The sequence below is a fragment of the Myzus persicae genome, unplaced genomic scaffold, assembly GCF_001856785.1.
Source record: "Myzus persicae strain clone G006 unplaced genomic scaffold, MPER_G0061.0, whole genome shotgun sequence".
Lineage (NCBI taxonomy): Eukaryota > Metazoa > Arthropoda > Insecta > Hemiptera > Aphididae > Myzus > Myzus persicae.
In genome coordinates this window covers 235491-253305 of record NW_019101580.1, presented here as the reverse complement: position 1 = coordinate 253305, position 17815 = coordinate 235491, and the positions used below count along the sequence as shown (strand labels likewise).

General features: G+C 28.1%; 3 protein-coding genes across 5 annotated transcripts; 2 read left to right on the top strand and 1 right to left on the bottom strand.

Annotated features, from left to right (window-relative positions):
- Positions 1-441: 441 nt before the first annotated feature.
- On the top strand, positions 442-3213 carry LOC111029757. Its single transcript, XM_022308902.1, has 4 exons — positions 442-1732; positions 1818-2025; positions 2092-2329; positions 2984-3213. The coding sequence occupies exons 1-4, from the start codon at positions 1558-1560 to the stop codon at positions 3164-3166; spliced, it is 804 nt and encodes a 267-aa protein (XP_022164594.1). The 5' UTR covers positions 442-1557; the 3' UTR covers positions 3167-3213.
- LOC111029756 (glycerol-3-phosphate dehydrogenase [NAD(+)], cytoplasmic) lies at positions 3195-9371 on the bottom strand. Of its 3 annotated transcripts, none has more exons than XM_022308899.1 (10): positions 9139-9371; positions 7751-7928; positions 6333-6473; positions 6126-6267; positions 5958-6070; positions 5651-5881; positions 4552-4658; positions 4397-4486; positions 3600-3632; positions 3195-3516 (listed from the first exon to the last, which is right to left on the bottom strand). In XM_022308899.1, the coding sequence occupies exons 1-10, from the start codon at positions 9180-9182 to the stop codon at positions 3489-3491; spliced, it is 1107 nt and encodes a 368-aa protein (XP_022164591.1). In that variant the 5' UTR covers positions 9183-9371; the 3' UTR covers positions 3195-3488. The 3 variants fall into 3 exon arrangements, with proteins under 3 accessions (XP_022164591.1, XP_022164593.1, XP_022164592.1); XM_022308901.1 differs by lacking the exon at positions 9139-9371 and adding an exon at positions 8252-8348; XM_022308900.1 differs by lacking the exon at positions 3600-3632 and having other exon boundaries at positions 9139-9368.
- Positions 9372-9797: 426 nt separating this feature from the next.
- On the top strand, positions 9798-16242 carry LOC111029755 (CTP synthase 2). Its single transcript, XM_022308898.1, has 12 exons — positions 9798-10461; positions 11141-11311; positions 13213-13298; positions 13696-13827; positions 13906-14076; positions 14136-14290; positions 14827-14959; positions 15028-15116; positions 15181-15318; positions 15398-15561; positions 15638-15964; positions 16028-16242. Exons 1-12 carry the CDS (start codon positions 10296-10298, stop codon positions 16090-16092), a joined length of 1797 nt encoding a protein of 598 aa, XP_022164590.1. The 5' UTR covers positions 9798-10295; the 3' UTR covers positions 16093-16242.
- The last annotated feature ends 1573 nt before the right edge of the window (positions 16243-17815 follow it).

Here is a 17815-nt window from a genome sequence, read left to right as displayed (position 1 = left end):
ATTAAAAATAAAAATGTTACATTAACTGTGTTATACAAGTCAATAAATAATGTATAAGAAAAAAATCAAAAATTATAGATTAGAAAAAAGTTATTTTATTTGTGTCAGGTCTTCCTGTTACACTCTGTATAGTGTATAATATTATATAATATTATATAGTTTCTAATCTTATGTTCTTTGAAAGTCTGTATCCAATTAATATATATATGTAGGTTTTTACGAATTATGGGAATATTATAGAATAATCTTTATATTGGTATATTTCATTATTTCAGATAATGTATGAGATGATTAGTATAACCTTCAGAGTTCAAACCACTAAATTAATTTATGTAGAAGCGTATGAATACTTGTTTTAGTTGAATGATAAGCAATTCAATGCACAAGATTATTATTATGGCTATGGATCTCATAACCATTCTATATGTATTAAAAATAATGATTAAAATTTAGATGTAGTTTATGTATTTTTTAAATTGTCTAAGTACTTTTCTATATGTGCAGGTATTACTAAAAGCAGCTAAATGTTACTAACAAAAAGTGTAACTATTAATTTGAAAGTGCAGTTATATAGTAATATCTCGCGGAGAAACTATGGTCGAAAAGGCTCAAAATAGGCCAAAATAAGTGAAGGGATGGAAAATGAGAATCATAAAAAATGGTGGGATGCCATATCACCGCCCCTTCCTTTAATCCTGCAGAGAAGTGTTTTTTTACTCATTTATTTCCCATATGACGTTTAACAGGCTTAGACTGAGATTTCACGGTGTATTTAATACATGCCCCAAGTTGCACACTTTTTAGGATAACATGGAGAGGCCTCAAAAAACTATTTTTTCCTTTCACATTAATTAAAAATATATTAATACGCATTAAGAGAACAATGTGAACACTAAACTTGACCTTATACTTTCATTTTTATTTTGTTAGTAGTTGTCTATTGTTACCGATTTGCCAAAAGTTTAAAACTCCCCTTATGGCTAATTCATTAGACATAAGTCACCCATTTTTAGTTTTATTTACTGTCAGCTTATATAATATGAATCAGTGGTGGCTCCAGAGGAAGGATTAAGTGCTCCGGCCCCTCCTAAGCCTGTATTTCTAAAAAATTGTCTATTGTTAAGAACAAAATTACAAAAAAGGAACATAATGTCGAAAATGTTCTGAAGATCATAGCACAGAATAGCTTAGCCCCCTCCCCCCAAAACTCCGGAAACGACCTACATATGAACCATGAGTAATATTATTTATTGAACCCGCCTGGTTACCGTTGTTACGAAGTGTGATAACGGTTATCAAACAGATTTATAAAAGTGTAAACAAAAATATAATGGAATTTTATATAGATTCCAAAATTCGATAATATGCGTAATGACTAAAGCTGAGTGTTGCGTGTATTGTGTAGGTACATCTCCTGCGATTGTAGATGTTTTAAGTGTAAATGTTACACGGAAATTCAACACTCGAACACTTAAGACGAAAGTCGCTGTTTACATTAAATAGTATGTAACGATCTTTGGTAGGTAGTAGCTGTCGTCTTTTTTTTTAGCAACAATTATGTTGACCACTCCGACAAATGTTGCATCGAAAAGATCACGATGCATAGCACTCCTCGTACCAGTTTTCTTACCAGCAATACACATTCTGATTTTGGAAAAATTCTGGAGCGACTTCAATGTGAACTTCAACAAGGAACACTGTACGTGTTCCTGTTGGGACACAGTGTTCAAAGGTACGCGTAGCTCTACGCACATTTTGTATGTGCGGTTTTAAACCAAATAGTACTTGTCTTCAAAGAAAGGAATTTTTTGTTTTAGGGCCTTACGAAGCAGGTGTTGCTAGATATAAGCACATGTACTTTAATGCTACAGAAAACATGTTTAATATTTGGGCGATTACGGCAGTCTGCACAATTGTGTTGTACGAAAGTGTGAAAAACATAGTCAGGCTGTGCCTCGACAAGCAAATACGCTATAACATGATGTTGTTGTTTGTTCTATCGATGTTCTCTCACTATTACTCATGGTTAGTTATACATTGTTAGCCTTCTGTTTACTAGCTGCTAAGCATTGCCAATACAATGTTTTCCAGGTGGTCATTTGTCAACTATTGGAACGATGATTTCTATTCGCAATGGAATCATCAGATATTCTTCACTGTTACTGAACTGTACTCTACTAGTATCCTGTACACAATATGCGATCGCAGGAAAGAGATAAAGAAATTCCATTTGTTTTCTATCATTTCAGTGGGCTTAACACATATGTTAGCTGCTGGCTTTGATCAGTTTGTTATTAATGTAATTGGAGGAAGTGGATTTGCACATCAAGTAAGATGTTTTTACAAACAAAAAGTGGTGTTAGCCTAGATTTGGTATATAGTATATAAAAAATAATTATATATTGTATATTTTAATCTAATCTGTGGTACAAAGTTAATTTATCTACTTTAACGAGGTACTTATTATTGGTATTGAGTAAATGACCTCACCCAATTGAAAATGAAAACAATACTGCTTAACTGTAATTAATCCAATCAATTAATCATATATTAAAATAATACAAGTTCATATTGAGAAAATACCATGTCTCCTACATATAAGTTAATACATTATACACCCATACAGTGTGAATTGGGTAGTCAATATTATCAAACTGAATTTTTTTTCTTCAAAAACTTAGGAAACAAGCCGTAGCTAAGAAAACAAATGCTCCATAAGCAAAACCAACCTTCTTTTTATATTTTTTACTGTTTATTCCATTTATTGGTATATTTCTAGTTTTGTATATTTTAACTTTTTTAATCTACAGATGCATTTAAACTGAAAGAAATCTATAGTAAAAATGAATCTTTATATATTAACAGTTATATTGATTTTAATCATGTATAAGTCAGATACCTATAGTAAATATAAGAAATGTTGTTGTATTGGGTGTTTATGCTCTTAATATTAAAAGTTACTTAAAAAAAGTTTTGTTTTTAGGTGATAAGAGATCTCTTCTTGATGATACCAGATATATTGAATATTATTATACCATTATTGGAAATAAAAAATCGAAGATTAACCACCAAAAATCGCTATGCAGATGATCCAAGCAGTTTTAAAGAAATATTGTTACTAGTCATAATTGTGACCTCTGGGTTGATAATTGTTTCGTTACTTTAATATGTATTTATTTATTTTAACCAATAAATCCTATGTATATATCTATATTTTGATTGCCTTAATACAATACAATTTGGTAACATTTAAAATTGGTGCATTTTTGTTTGAGGTAGTGCAAAAAAAAAGCCATTAACATTTAAAAATGATACATGTGACACAAATAAATAATTCTACATTATATAACATTAACAAGAAAGATGTGAGACAGGCTGACATAGATGTGCATTGTGAGAATTAATTGTGTTAACATAATATCTAACTCTTGCAGAAATAAAGTCATACCGAATGACAACCTAACAATGTCGGAATACAACTATCTCATTTATTCTCCACCAGCTTGTTCAGTTTTTCTAAAAATAAAATAAAACAATACAAATGTATTAAACAAAACTTAGATTTGTATTTGAATTTAAAAAACAAGTGTTATTCCTACAGGTTACATTTGTCCAGATTTAATTTGTCAGACCTGTAAATATTATATAAATACTTCTATTATTTTAAACTAGTGAATGGCTTGCATGAAACATAACTAATGTTTAAAAACAAGAATTTCTAGCACATAGAAATTTTCTTCTACATAGTAATAAATTACTTAAGAAAACACAACATAACAGTTAAGGTGAAAAATAATTATGCAAAAAAAATAACAAAAATTACTAATAATTAATGCATACCAATAAATAAATATATATCATAACACGTATACATATATAGGCAGTAAAAATAAAAAAATTAATTACTTGATTACTAGATTACTAAAATTTTACAAATGCACACAAATCTATGATTACAATTGAAAAATAAATAGCTAAAACCCCACAATTTAATATAATAATATTAAGTAATTAAATTAAAATATTAAATTATTAAATAAACAGTTAAATAAGAGTTACAACAAAAATAACTTTTACTATTGTTAATGAAATTAAATATATTAAGCTGAATAAACACAATATTATTTACTAGTAAAATTTTACAAACAAATCAAACTTATGATTATATTCATAACTATTAAATAACACACATATATTTTACTAGTGGTGTATTTATAGGCATTGATTACTCGTGCGCCATGTTGAAACACACATTTTTATCATTAAAATTACAGAATGATACATTTTATAATTTTTAAATAAAATAAGACTTTTTTTTAAAAAACCTACATACACCACTATAATTTATAAATGTTAATCGTTTGGTGACTACAATATATATATAAATATAACTTACATGCTGGTATTTAATTTCATTTGTTCAATTAAATCACTAGGCTTTAATTCTCCAATACAAATTTTATGGACAGTTGTGAACAACGGGAAACTGAAATAAATTCAAAATTTTTAGGGTATAAATTTTTTCTTTAAAAATATTATGTTTAAACTTACTCATTTTCCTTATTTTTATTTTTGAGCATAAAGTTTACTTCAGCTGCTGTGATTGGTCCTTGAAGTTTTTGTCCATTTAACAATTCTTTTTCTAGTTCTTCAATTGTCTAATAAGCAATAATATATAAAGAAAATCAATTATATATATTTTAAGTGTGATTGAATATTTATATGTTATCAGTGATTTAATTCAATAATATTATTGTCGTATTCATTTTGTCCTGATACTTACAATATTTAATACATTTTATTAGAAATTCATAAATAGTTCATTAATATTATTAGAAAAACATTTGCAATTTACACACAGATAATATGAACTAAGATTATATATAGTTAATATATATTGACATTTTTGTATTACATTGATTCAGTATGAGGTAATGGATAACCAATTAATTATTATTTATTTTCTTATGAACTTCAAACTCCTATTTAAAACCATTTAAATTATTTTGTTGTAAACAAAATAACCACTATCATTAACAATAACAGTTAGTCAATAAAAACATTTAATAGTTATGTTATTGAATATATGATGAACAGCCATTATGATAAAATAATATACAGTAGAGTCCCATTGATCTGGTCGTGATGGGACTGGACCCTATCCGGATTAAACGGAATGACATTTTTTTCATGGGTACTTCACTAAAAATAGGCTATGTGATAGTGTAAACTTCATTAGATAATTTCAATTTTGTATAGGTACAGTTATGCTATAAATAACTAATCTAATACGTTTTATAGTAGTTAACAAACAAATACATAGTAAATATATACATAAGTATGTAACAAAGTACAAAATAAAAATTGTCCAGACTACAGATGACCGGATAAATGAGACTATCATAGAAATAACTGTATAAGGCAAAGTAACATGATAAGTGTGAATTTTTGAAAAAAATTAAAATTCTAATCTAAAAACTGTTTTTTAAATAACTAGATTTTGTAAAAAATTTTTACTAGAACAGTTTGGTAACAGGAAAAAATTAGTTTTTAGTTCAAAATATCTTCTAAATAAAATACAAATTTGACAATATTTTTCTTAAGCTAGTTTAAATTGTGATAGAAAATTAATTATGAAAGTTTTATTTACCTTTCCTGATGTCACATAAGCTTCAGATACTTTTCTATTACGACCACCATAGCATGTAGTGATTAAATCAGCAACTCCGCATGATTCTAAGAATGTACTAAGTCGAGCATTAGTGTAAAATGTATCAACAAATTTAATCATTTCCATAAGACCTATACGTATTATGGCTGCTTTAGTGTTGTCTCCTAATTTCAAACCATCAATAAAACCAGCTCCGACAGCCACAATATTCTAAGTGCACAAATAAAAAACATAAATATAAACATTAAAATAAAAATTATTCATTCAATGAACTAAGGTTTAATACTTTTAGGGCACCACAAGCTTCAACAGCTTCAACATCATCGACAACAGAAACACGGAAATAGTCAGTCTGGATTACATCTTTAAGAATTTGTCCAATTTTTTTATCTTTACATCCTATATAAAAATATTTGTTAATATAAATCAAGCAATTTATATGAAAGCAATTTACCAATAGTGGTTTCACTAAATTTTTCATCAGCAATTTCATTGGCCAAATTAGCACCCATTAGTACAGAGACTTCAATTTTTAAATGTTTTTGGATAATTTGTGAAATCAGAGCTATTCCACCACCTTCTGCTACATCAAATCCCTTTAAAATAAACAAAAAAAATTAAAAATTATGAATAACAAGTTTTACGTATTATCAGTAAATACTTTAATTAAAGAAAGTGCTGTAGCAGTAGGTTTTATGAACCCTTCAAGGCTAGAACACAATTTTGGTATGAATTGATGAGGAACAACAAACACTAAAATATCAGCATCTTTGGCTGCTTCAGCAGCATCGGGTACAGCAACCTAAAATTGTTTTTAAATAATTAAATATTAAAAATGTAAAAAAAAGGAAAGTATTATTTGTAGAGATATACAATGGCCTCATTAAATTTGAAATAAATAATGTTCTCAACGAGTCAAATACTATTTATTAGTAACTACTACATATAATGAGGTTGGTTGAATGTTTAATTAAACAAGTTTCTATAATATATACCAACTAAACATATTGTACATTATGTTATATAGAAATATAATTTTAGTCTTAATGACAACCAGTACCATAGACAGGATTTATTTTTGGTAGGGAATTGCTAGGGCCAGCGTGCTACCGTGTATAGTATGTATGTTTTTTTTTGGGGGGGGGGGTTTTTGTTCTTTATTCCCTCCCCCATCTGGCTATGGTACTAATGACAAAAAAAAATAATGTCACACTTCAGATAAAGTTTCAATTTAATAATATGGATGGCATTTAGTCAATTATAATTTTATATCAAATTAAAAAATAAAATGATCAAACTTAAATGTTTTGAATTGAAATATTTAGAAGGTACAAACATATTATTAATTTTAGAAGCTAAATATAATTTATTTTTTACAATAAATACATTACACTACATGATAAATAGTAAATTTTATATTGCCAAGGCATTGGCAGTAAGTCAAATAAATATGAGAGTTAAAAATTAAATGACATTGAAGTTAACTGAATGCCCTTAATCCATGTCATTGTCATATATTAACATACCTAATGATAAAAATATTGTATAGTAATTAATTCAACACTATTTGCGTAAATTTAATCACCTATTTGTTTAATTAAAACAAATATTACGGTATTACCTATACATTACATAGGTATTTATCTTTGTAAAAATAGATATTACATGTAGGAATATAATTGTATCAAAACATATTTTTAATTTAAGTTTATTTAAAAGTGCAAGTTAATCAATTAAATATTGTTTTATTATCTGCATAATCCCAAAACAATATTTGCTCAATATCCTATTCTATTAATGATTAACTACTGCTATAATATAATATATAATATTTTTATTGAGTACCTACATCCTATTGTTATTTTTGAGAGCAAATTGTTTAATTGTTTGAACTAGTGTTATTTTACAATAAAATTTTTTTATTTTTATTATTTTTTAATCGAAATATACAATCTATGCTCTAGGCATAATAAGAATACGTGCTACAAGTATTTTCACATGTATAGGGTGAGAGAAGAAACCATCCAGTGATCGTTTATGAACAATAAAATAATAATTATTTATTCAACAAAAACTTACCACATTCTCAGGGAGTTTTTTTCCAGGTAAATACTTCACATTCTCATGGGTGGTGTTAATTATTTCAGTCAATTTTTTTCCTTCAATTATTTCTTCATAAACCCACATTTTAACACAGGAATCAAAAGAATCCAAACGGGCTGCATTTGAACCAATTATTTTTGCTATTGCTGAACCCCTGTACATCATATAAATGACAAATTATTACACGCTATTAAGTTATATTTTATATTTTAACTTAAACTCTAAAATACTATGTACTTCTAGTATATTATATTTAAATAAAACATATAAACCAAAAAACAATTTAATCTATTTCAGGACAATATAAGATAAATATAATTAATGATGTAAGATTTTATATTCTGAGCATAATGTTCAATGTATTGGTGTTACAATGGTTTTTTTGGGAGATTCTGGTGAAAATGTCCCGGTACTTTTCAAAATAATCAGGAAAAACAAGATCATTGAATTTAAATTTAACAAATTCATTATAGCAACCTAATCAATGAAGAAGTATACTTGACATCTACTAAAATACAACAGAACAGTGCACATTTTTTTTTTCGAAAATTGTTGTTTAACTCAAATCAATACTGAGAAGATCTAATAAAAAAAAAAGAAAAAATGAATATTAACACATGATAATAGTACCATAATTGTATTTGTTTAGATTCATTTAAAATAGGTAGGTACTTGTTAAAGTAATTTTATCTCAAATTTATATTAGGTAATCAATTTCATAAGTACTTGTGATAAATGTGTATTTGCGAGGGGAAATTTATTTAAAATACTTAAAATAATATTAAGTAGGGATGAATAAATAATTTAACTTAGTAAAGACAAATATTATTTTCCAAAACCTTTCCATAAGAAGAATATTTTAACAATTTTCTTGAAAAAAATTATAATGTGAAAAAATTAAATCCGTTAGCAATTGAAATTCTCAATTGCTCATTAAAAATAAGATTATTTAATTCCATACATTTATTCTGAATGTATTAGTACAATTACTATCAAACAATCATTTTCAAGAATTTATGATGACCTTCTAAGAAGGTTTCGATGATGTGTACACATTATTGTGTAAGTTGAACATTATTTAATAAAAACTTTAAAAAAGATTTTTACATAAAAATAATCGGTTAAATCAAAGCATAAAATTTAAAAAAAACTATACATTATATAACCTATGTTTTAAATACAATAAGACGAAATTGTAAAAATGTAAAATGTGAATATCTATGAGTGATGTGACAGAATATTCTCCAAACAATTTTTCATAACTCGTTAACATGGATAAACTTAAAAAAAATTTTCGGTTTATACATGGAAAATGTTACGATTTATTCAATGTAAATAATCATTAAAGAGACATTGGTACATACCAATTTCCGGATCCTAAAATGCACACTTTTTGTTTGGACGACATGTTCGGTATACGATTGATGCGATATGTTACGAAAAAAAGAACTTTTTACTAGTCAACGGGAAGATGTCAAGTGAAACTAAAACAGATATGTATTATAGACTATAGTATAGGTAGCGTAGAAATTGTGAAAAAATGTTTGAATATTATATCAATAAGCTGATCAGTCTTCTTATCATTTGAACACGTTCGTCCTTGACCTTCGTGGCAAAGATAATTTCAGTCAGCCAATTTCAAGTAGAAACCTGTAGGAAAAAAATCGTGCGATATTATGCCATAACATTGTCACGAGACAAAACACGGACTTGGCACACGCAGTCACGCACCTCAGAAAAAATCAAATCATAGATAACAATTTTGGCAGGCAATTATAATATACAATATTCTACATTGGCATATACATTCATCATAAAGATAGAAAATCTATTTTATTTCGTGAAAAATGTTATAGATAATTTCGATTTCGATATTACAATTTTATCATTGTTATCGGTGAACAACAATATTATCTCTTAAATTAAAAAGTAACCACAGGTATTCTGTGATGTTACCACATAATAATAACCATAATAAAAAACAATAACCTAAAAATGTGTGTTTATGTTTTTCCGCGCTTTTCGCACGCCAACCAAACGTTGTCGACCCTCACCCGCAACTACAGTCCACAATAGTATACAATTATAAATTGTTGTAATACCATGCTCATGCGGACGAATGTCAATCCGTAATCCGTACACCGCAGTGTCGTAGTCTATTAACTGTTGTAACTTGCACTTAGAAGACGTCCTCGTTGGGTACTTACGGTGAAACGTTTTGGGTTTTGCGCGGTAGCGTCATCCCCTGTCCACTGACGACGTTGCATATTGTCTGCGTTCTACGATAGTACAACTGTCATTGATAATTTATCGTCGTTTTCGTGGTGTCGACGAGGACACACGATCAATGATATCTCAATAACTGTAATACCCGTTAGTATTGTCTTTACTCTGCAACCGGATCTCCGTGCCGTTCAGTCGTTCAGTGTGTTTGTTCGCGCGTCCGTGACATTTACTAGTATATTTACTACGGCCGTCCTCGGCGTTTCTCGATTCCTTTTGACCAGAAGAATAATAAACCATGAAATACATTTTGGTCACCGGCGGTGTCATGAGCGGCGTGGGCAAAGGCATCATCGCCTCGTCCATCGGCACGCTTCTGAAATCCTGCGGCGTCCACGTGACGTCCATTAAGATCGATCCGTATCTGAACATTGACGCCGGGACATTCTCACCATACGAACACGGTGTGTGCGTGTAATGATCAGATCTTGGTTTTATGTAACTCATGAACGATGATCGTCCAAGAACCTTCGAAATGTGCACGACAAACAATTCTTTTATTTTGATTACTGTTTAAATACAAGCTTTATGTGCAAATACTTTTTTTAAAACGTTTATGACCGTGTTATAATATTTTCTTATTCATACATAGGTACTCTAATTATTACCTCACCACTTGCCTTCTTGGCATTCAGATTTGATGAATTGCTAATTTTTCAAGCTTTAAGAATTAAGAGTTATAGGTTTTTCGAATTGCCTAGTTACATATTAAGCGAGAAAATCAAATTTCAAAATATGTGATTGTACTCATTTTTAATAATGGTAATTTTGTCTTCAATTAGTAGGTACTAAACTACCAACTATTGTAAATGAATACATTTTACAAATATGGTTGTTGAATAAACGTGTATTCATAGACTATCTCTACTTATGCAATTTAAAATTAGAATTATAAAAATATGCTAAATAAATTGTATAGGTACCTATCGACTTAAGTTCCTTAGATTGAAACTAAAATTTATATCTAATTCAATACTACTTTAGAATACTTACTAGAAAACATTTGAAATTGCATATAATTAACTGTCTACTTTGTGTTATATGCTTGTACATATTTAAACAGGTAGTAATTTGTCTTTCTAGGTGAAGTATATGTGTTGGATGATGGTGGCGAAGTTGATTTGGATTTGGGAAACTATGAACGATTTCTTGATGTCACTTTGCATAGCCAGAATAACATTACGACTGGCAAAATATATCAAGAAGTCATCAATCGTGAGAGACGTGGCGATTACTTGGGAAAAACTGTCCAAGGTCTGTTCTGTCTTCAATTTCTAGATGATATAATAATGAAGATATACTAAAAATTTGTCTTACATTTTTACTTAATAGTCTAATAGAACTCATATCAATTAGTGCTCTAATAGTCTAATTGAATGTCTAGAATTATCTGTATACATATAATTAGTGGATTTGTAAAGGTGAAAATTTTCTTGTCATACCTACATCGTAATTATTTTTTTTTAATTTTCAATGCCGGGTTGAATCTTAGGATAATGGCCTTTGTCTCCAAATGGACTATAAATGCTTTTTTATGCCAGGCAAGCAAAGAAGTTCCTGTCCAAATTAGATGAATATAAACTAACGTATAGTTATGTTTTAACCAAACATAAGCAGCTGTTAGGTGGATTACTTCCTTTTGTTTTATGAAATAATTTGGTGAATATCGACATAAAGAACGTCGGCTAAAATGCACTTTACCACCTCATGCTAATTTTTAATTAAGTAAGTTTCAAGAAAATAAAGAAAAAAATTGTGAAATATGTAATAAACGTAGTGTTGCAGTCACACGTCATAACTCAAAATTGTTAGCATCCAAAAGCCATAATTTCAAAACTAAGTCGGGCCAACAAATTCTGATTGTACCATTGTACTTAAATTGTTAATATAAACAATTTCTAAAAAAAAAAACCAAAAATTTGCATGGGATGGTAAAGTGCATTTGTTCCATAACATCAATAACAGTTCATTATACAGAAGCTTAACAGAAAATAGGATGTATATTGTATAGTTTATGTGGGAAGTCAATTTCTACTTGCAATACAATACACTATAAAATATAATGATATGTAGGTATAATCTGGATATAATTTTTTTTATAGAACTAAATTTAAAACCAAAAATATAAAAATCAATTAATTTGATTCATGCTATTCATCAATATTTTGTTATTAATGATATCCATTATATAAACTTATAAGTTATAATTATGTATTACATAGTATAGAAACATTATCAAACTAATTTCTTAATTACTGAATAATACCAAGCTTATTATTTGAAACAAAATAATGAAGAAAAAAACTATAAAATGTATAAAGGTTTTATATACAGAGTATATCATTGTGTGTGTTACTTACAATAGCTTTCTATAGTTAATATTTTTTTATTCAATTTTTTTTGATTGACCTTAACTCAAAATAATTTCCAAGTTACTACAAAAATCAAGTATAGTCAATTTATAGGAATAATTTATCTAACAAAAACTGGTCATAAGAGCATCACCCACCTATAAATAGCTTTCACCCCAAAAATTAAAATAGGCTGGAATGAAACTATAGTATGATACCTGTGTAAGACGGTCACTAACCATTGTGAATTATGACATTGCCTAGGTTCGATAGTGTTTGGCAGCATGTTTAAGAGAGGTTCACTCTTATTCTGAATATGTTATAGTTATAGACAGACAAGAATTTACAAGGAAAACGTTTTTATTTATTATGAATATGGTTTTAAAAAAAATAATTAAAAATATCTTTATTTTTAACTAATTCTGTACTTGTTATAAGTATTGACTTGGGCAATTTTATTTATAATCATAAGCCATATACACACTTTGTATATCTTTTTAATACTACTTTTATGGTTTCTAAAACTAAAATACACAACATTTATTTATTTATTTTTTTAAATATAATTAACTTATAAGATATAAATATATTTTCTTAATTATACATCCATTTAAAGTGATCGTTTGACCTATTGGTATTACAACTACAACCAATCTCAACAACAATCTTTAAAATTGATTTTATATTTTTATCCACAAAACAGTTATGTTTTTTACAGTTCAATAATTCCTTTCAATTTAGATATTAAGTACTTAATTTATGTAATTTTTATAAATGCATTGAAATTTATATTATGATTTTCAGTTATACCCCATATCACTGATGCTATACAAGAATGGGTTGAACGTGTAGCCAAACAACCAGTGAGCGATGATAAAGTAGAACCTGATGTAAGATTATTAATAGTACTAAATATACCTCAAGTAGTGTTTTGTATTTTGCATAGTTTTACGTAACTGTTTAATAAATTATTATTTGCATATAAATTATCAATACATTTCATCTGAATCAATTGTAAAAGATATATTTTATTCTCATACATAGAAGATTAACTATTTCCAACTTTACATTTTTGGAGGTAGGTTTTAGCCATTTAAGAATATTTTTCATTAATTTAATGGGTCATTGGTATTAAACTTTTTTGTAGTACAAAAAATAAAATTTACATTACCAGTAACAGCAGCTTGTTACTTATACTAAGTCTAATGTAATAATGCCAAATACAACACTTAATATCCCTGTCATACTAAATTATAAATACCTACTTAATAATAATTATTTAATTAGGTTTGTGTTGTTGAACTTGGTGGTACGATTGGTGATATAGAAAGTATGCCATTTGTTGAAGCTTTTAGACAGTTTCAATTTAAAGTAAAAAAAGAAAATTTTGTGTGTGCGCATGTTTCATTTATTCTTCAGGTACATACTCTATTATTTTTAACTATTCATATTCTATGAGGATATATTTTTCACTTTTATAATACATTTTTTCTTTAGCCTGGTGCAACTGGAGATGATAAAACAAAACCAACTCAAGCCAGTGTTCGTGAACTAAGAGGTTTAGGTTTAACACCTGATCTTGTTATTTGTAGAAGTACTAAACCATGTTCTAATGTTGAACAAGTTAAAAAAAAAATATCGACTTTCTGTGATGTAGCTTCAAGACAAGTATGTTTAACCTATTTGATTAGTATTTGTTTTTATTCTTAAAATAGTATTTTTTTTAGGTATTGTTTATGCATGATTTGGATTCAATATATAAAGTGCCTTTATTTATGGAAAATCAAGGTGCTTTAGAATTTTTACAAGATCGTTTAAATTTCCCTATAAATGCAGCTTATAATCGGATTTTTATGAAACAGTGGAAAAAACTATCTGACAAGTATAATTTATATTCTTTATATTATAAGTACATTGACAGTAGTATTTTTAATTAAAAAATATTTAACTATTTCAATTTTTCTTATTGTATTAAAAAAAAAAGAAGTGTATGCTGAAACTCGAAAGTATCGATAATTAATAACTGAAATAATTTAATTCAAGTTAAATGTTTTATAATTGTTAAAATTAAAAACACAAGTAATTCATAAATATAAATAAAACTCTAAAATATTTATATTTTAAAATACTTTCCTGAAATTTTAGAAACTTATTTATACTTAATTTACTAAACAAAAACCAAGTCTTGCACTATAAGTATTAATGATTTATAAATTTGTTATTTTTATGATAAATAAGTTTCTTTAAGTGCTCTAAAATTAAAAACATATATTACATTTATTATTAAATTGTCTACTTTCACATATAATTGGTTGTGGGGGGGGGGGGTAACCGGGTAATAAATAAATGACTCTGCCATAAAAAAAATATATACATAGTTTAAATACTTTGGTTATTTGTATCTTTAATTATTTTCAGAATTGACAACTCTCAAAAAATTATAAAAATAGCTTTAGTTGGTAAATATACACAACTTACTGATGCATATGCATCAGTTTCTAGATCTATGATTCACGCTGCTGCTCATATCAACCATAAAGTGGCTATTACAGTAATAACTTTTTATATCTTAATTTCCTATTTCAAACAATATTAAACTATTTTTTTTGTGATTTATAGTATGTTGAAGCTGCAAATCTTGAAATAGAAACTAAATCAACAAATCCAGTTGATTACCATGAGGCATGGCAAAAATTATGCCGTAGTGAGTAAGTTAATTATTCATCCATGTTCAACAAAATATTTATATACTATTTTATTTACCATAACTAGTGGCGTAATTGTACCTGGAGGTTTTGGTACTAGAGGTGTTGAGGGTAAAATAGAAGCATGTAAATGGTGTCGAGAAAATCGTAAACCATTCTTGGGAATTTGCCTTGGTTTGCAAGTTGCTGTTATTGAATTTGCCAGGTAATTTTTAAATTAATAAATATTTACAAAGTGTGTTATAAATTTATAATAAATAACAACCAAATAATTATATTCATAGAAATGTATTACACTTGGAAAATGCTGATACTACTGAAATAAATTCTAATGCCAAAGATCCATTAATAATCGAAATGCCTGAACATTGTCCTGAAAATAAAGGTGGCACAATGAGGCTCGGTAAAAGAACAACAGTCTTTAAAAAAGAAAATTCATCTATTATACGTAAGTAGATCTTAAAGGTCATATGTTAATAATTTTATAAATATTTACATTTATGAATATATTTGTATAATTTTAGATAAACTCTATGGTGGATTTGAAACAATTGAAGAAAGGCATCGTCATCGATACGAAGTTAACATTGATTATGTAGAACGTCTAGAAAAAGCTGGTTTAAAATTTGTTGGAACAGATACAGAAAAAGTTAGAATGGAAATATGTGAACTTGATGATCATCCATATTATGTGGCCACACAATTCCATCCAGAATATTTAACCAGGCCTTTGAAACCATCGCCCCCATTTTTAGGTTTAATGTTAGCTTCGAGTGGCAAACTTAAGTCATATCTGAGTAATGAATGTCGTTTTACTCCAGACGAAAGCTGTTCAGAGGATGAATGCAATGGTAATTAATACATTAATCAAATTTATTTTTTTATGTTTAAATAATTATTTAAATCCTATCTAGATATGTCATTCAAACTACAAGATCTTGAAGTGTCACATTCGAGTAACAATAATAAATCTGTATGAGATTCAGATTCTAAACTATGATTCAAATTTATTATTTTTTCTACATTTGTTTTTATTATTTACACTTGTAACCATTCATTAGTACAACCATTAAATTGTTTATTAATTTTTGCTTTATTCTGAATATTGAATTTTATTATTTTTGTAATATTGATTTGTATAAAAAGAATAAGTAACTTGTTTTTATATTCATTTATTTGTTTGATTCAAATAATTTACAAAAAAAAAATAACGATCAAACATTTTTATCTTATTATTTTTGAAATCAACAATTGATAAACAAATGTATTTAAAATAAGAATGGATTCCTGTAAAATAAAAATGTATTTGAAATAAATATACCATACATAAATATGTGTTGTACTTTATAGTATTACTACTTACTAGAGATTATGACTTGTAGGCTGTCAGGCTGTGGCATTTGTGTTTGTTTATTTTTTAGTCTTTCTAGACATCTAGCTCTCAAGTAACACACAGAATTAATTCTTTTACTAAACCATGACATTTTAAATAACATAACAAAAATAGTTCAAAGATTTTTTTTCTTTGAATTATACATAATATGATTCATATTTTATGAAGAATATATCTACAGTTATAAGCATGAGCTATGGTGGAGTAGAGTGTTAGCATGCAAGATACAACATAATTTTAAATGTAAGTTTCCCGCAATGTCAAAATTTCTACTTCAATCACAATTCACAATAAAACAAAATTAAAGTTTTGAATTTCCAGTAGGTAATATAACTTATAAGGAAGAATCTTGTATTCCGTCTTGGGTTTGGTAAGATTTATATATTTATTATTTCAATGACCTCCAAAATGATCAAACTACCTGTATAATCAATTTATCGAGTATACAAAAAATTTACCTGCAAACAATTTTTAAAAAAAAAATGGTATTTGCAATGTTCGCGACTTCGCGTTCCAAATGTCTAAAATTATTTTATTTTTTTATTAGCCTCTCTGATTTTAGGTTAGTGCGGGCATGTCAAACACGCGGCCATCGGATAAACATATATGTCACTGTTTGAGATAATTCTTTATTTTCACAAATTATAATTAGGTATTCAAGTAAATCATCAATAAAATATTTTTAGTCTTGGCCATGCAATCAAAATGTTTTTTTTTTAATTTTAAATGAATACATTTATTATAATATTTAATAGAGTCCCTCTGGCCGATACAGAATCAACAAAACATCGTTACGATAGATTTGACTAGTATAAATTATTTTTGTCTCTCGAAGTATATTTTGACGTATTGATCACTACTCACTAACTAAGCTACCTCACATCGTCTACTTGCGTCTAATGTTCCGTACATCACCAGTATCAACCGTTATATCGTTGTCGCGCTTAAGTCATATCATTTAACATGTCTGCGGTGGCTACTAACGAGAAACCCGTGGTTAACATGCAGTTGATGGAAGGAGAAAAAATGCAAATGATATTTGAAGAGTTAAGGTCGGCTATGTTCCACATCCCGGCTACATTTTCTCCACGGGTCGGAACATGGCCGGCCTTGAGAAGACACTCGTCTACGCCGAACGTGGCCGCCAGGATTCGTCGTCAGCCAGCCGCGGCAGGCGACTTCGAAATCCAAAGCCGTTTGTCCACGCCGGTCACGCAACCCCGCAATCCTCGTGAGCTGCCCGAAGTGCCGGTACAGAACGGGCACCCATCCTGCAGTCCTGCACCAGGCCACAAAGTGTCTGTTGCGA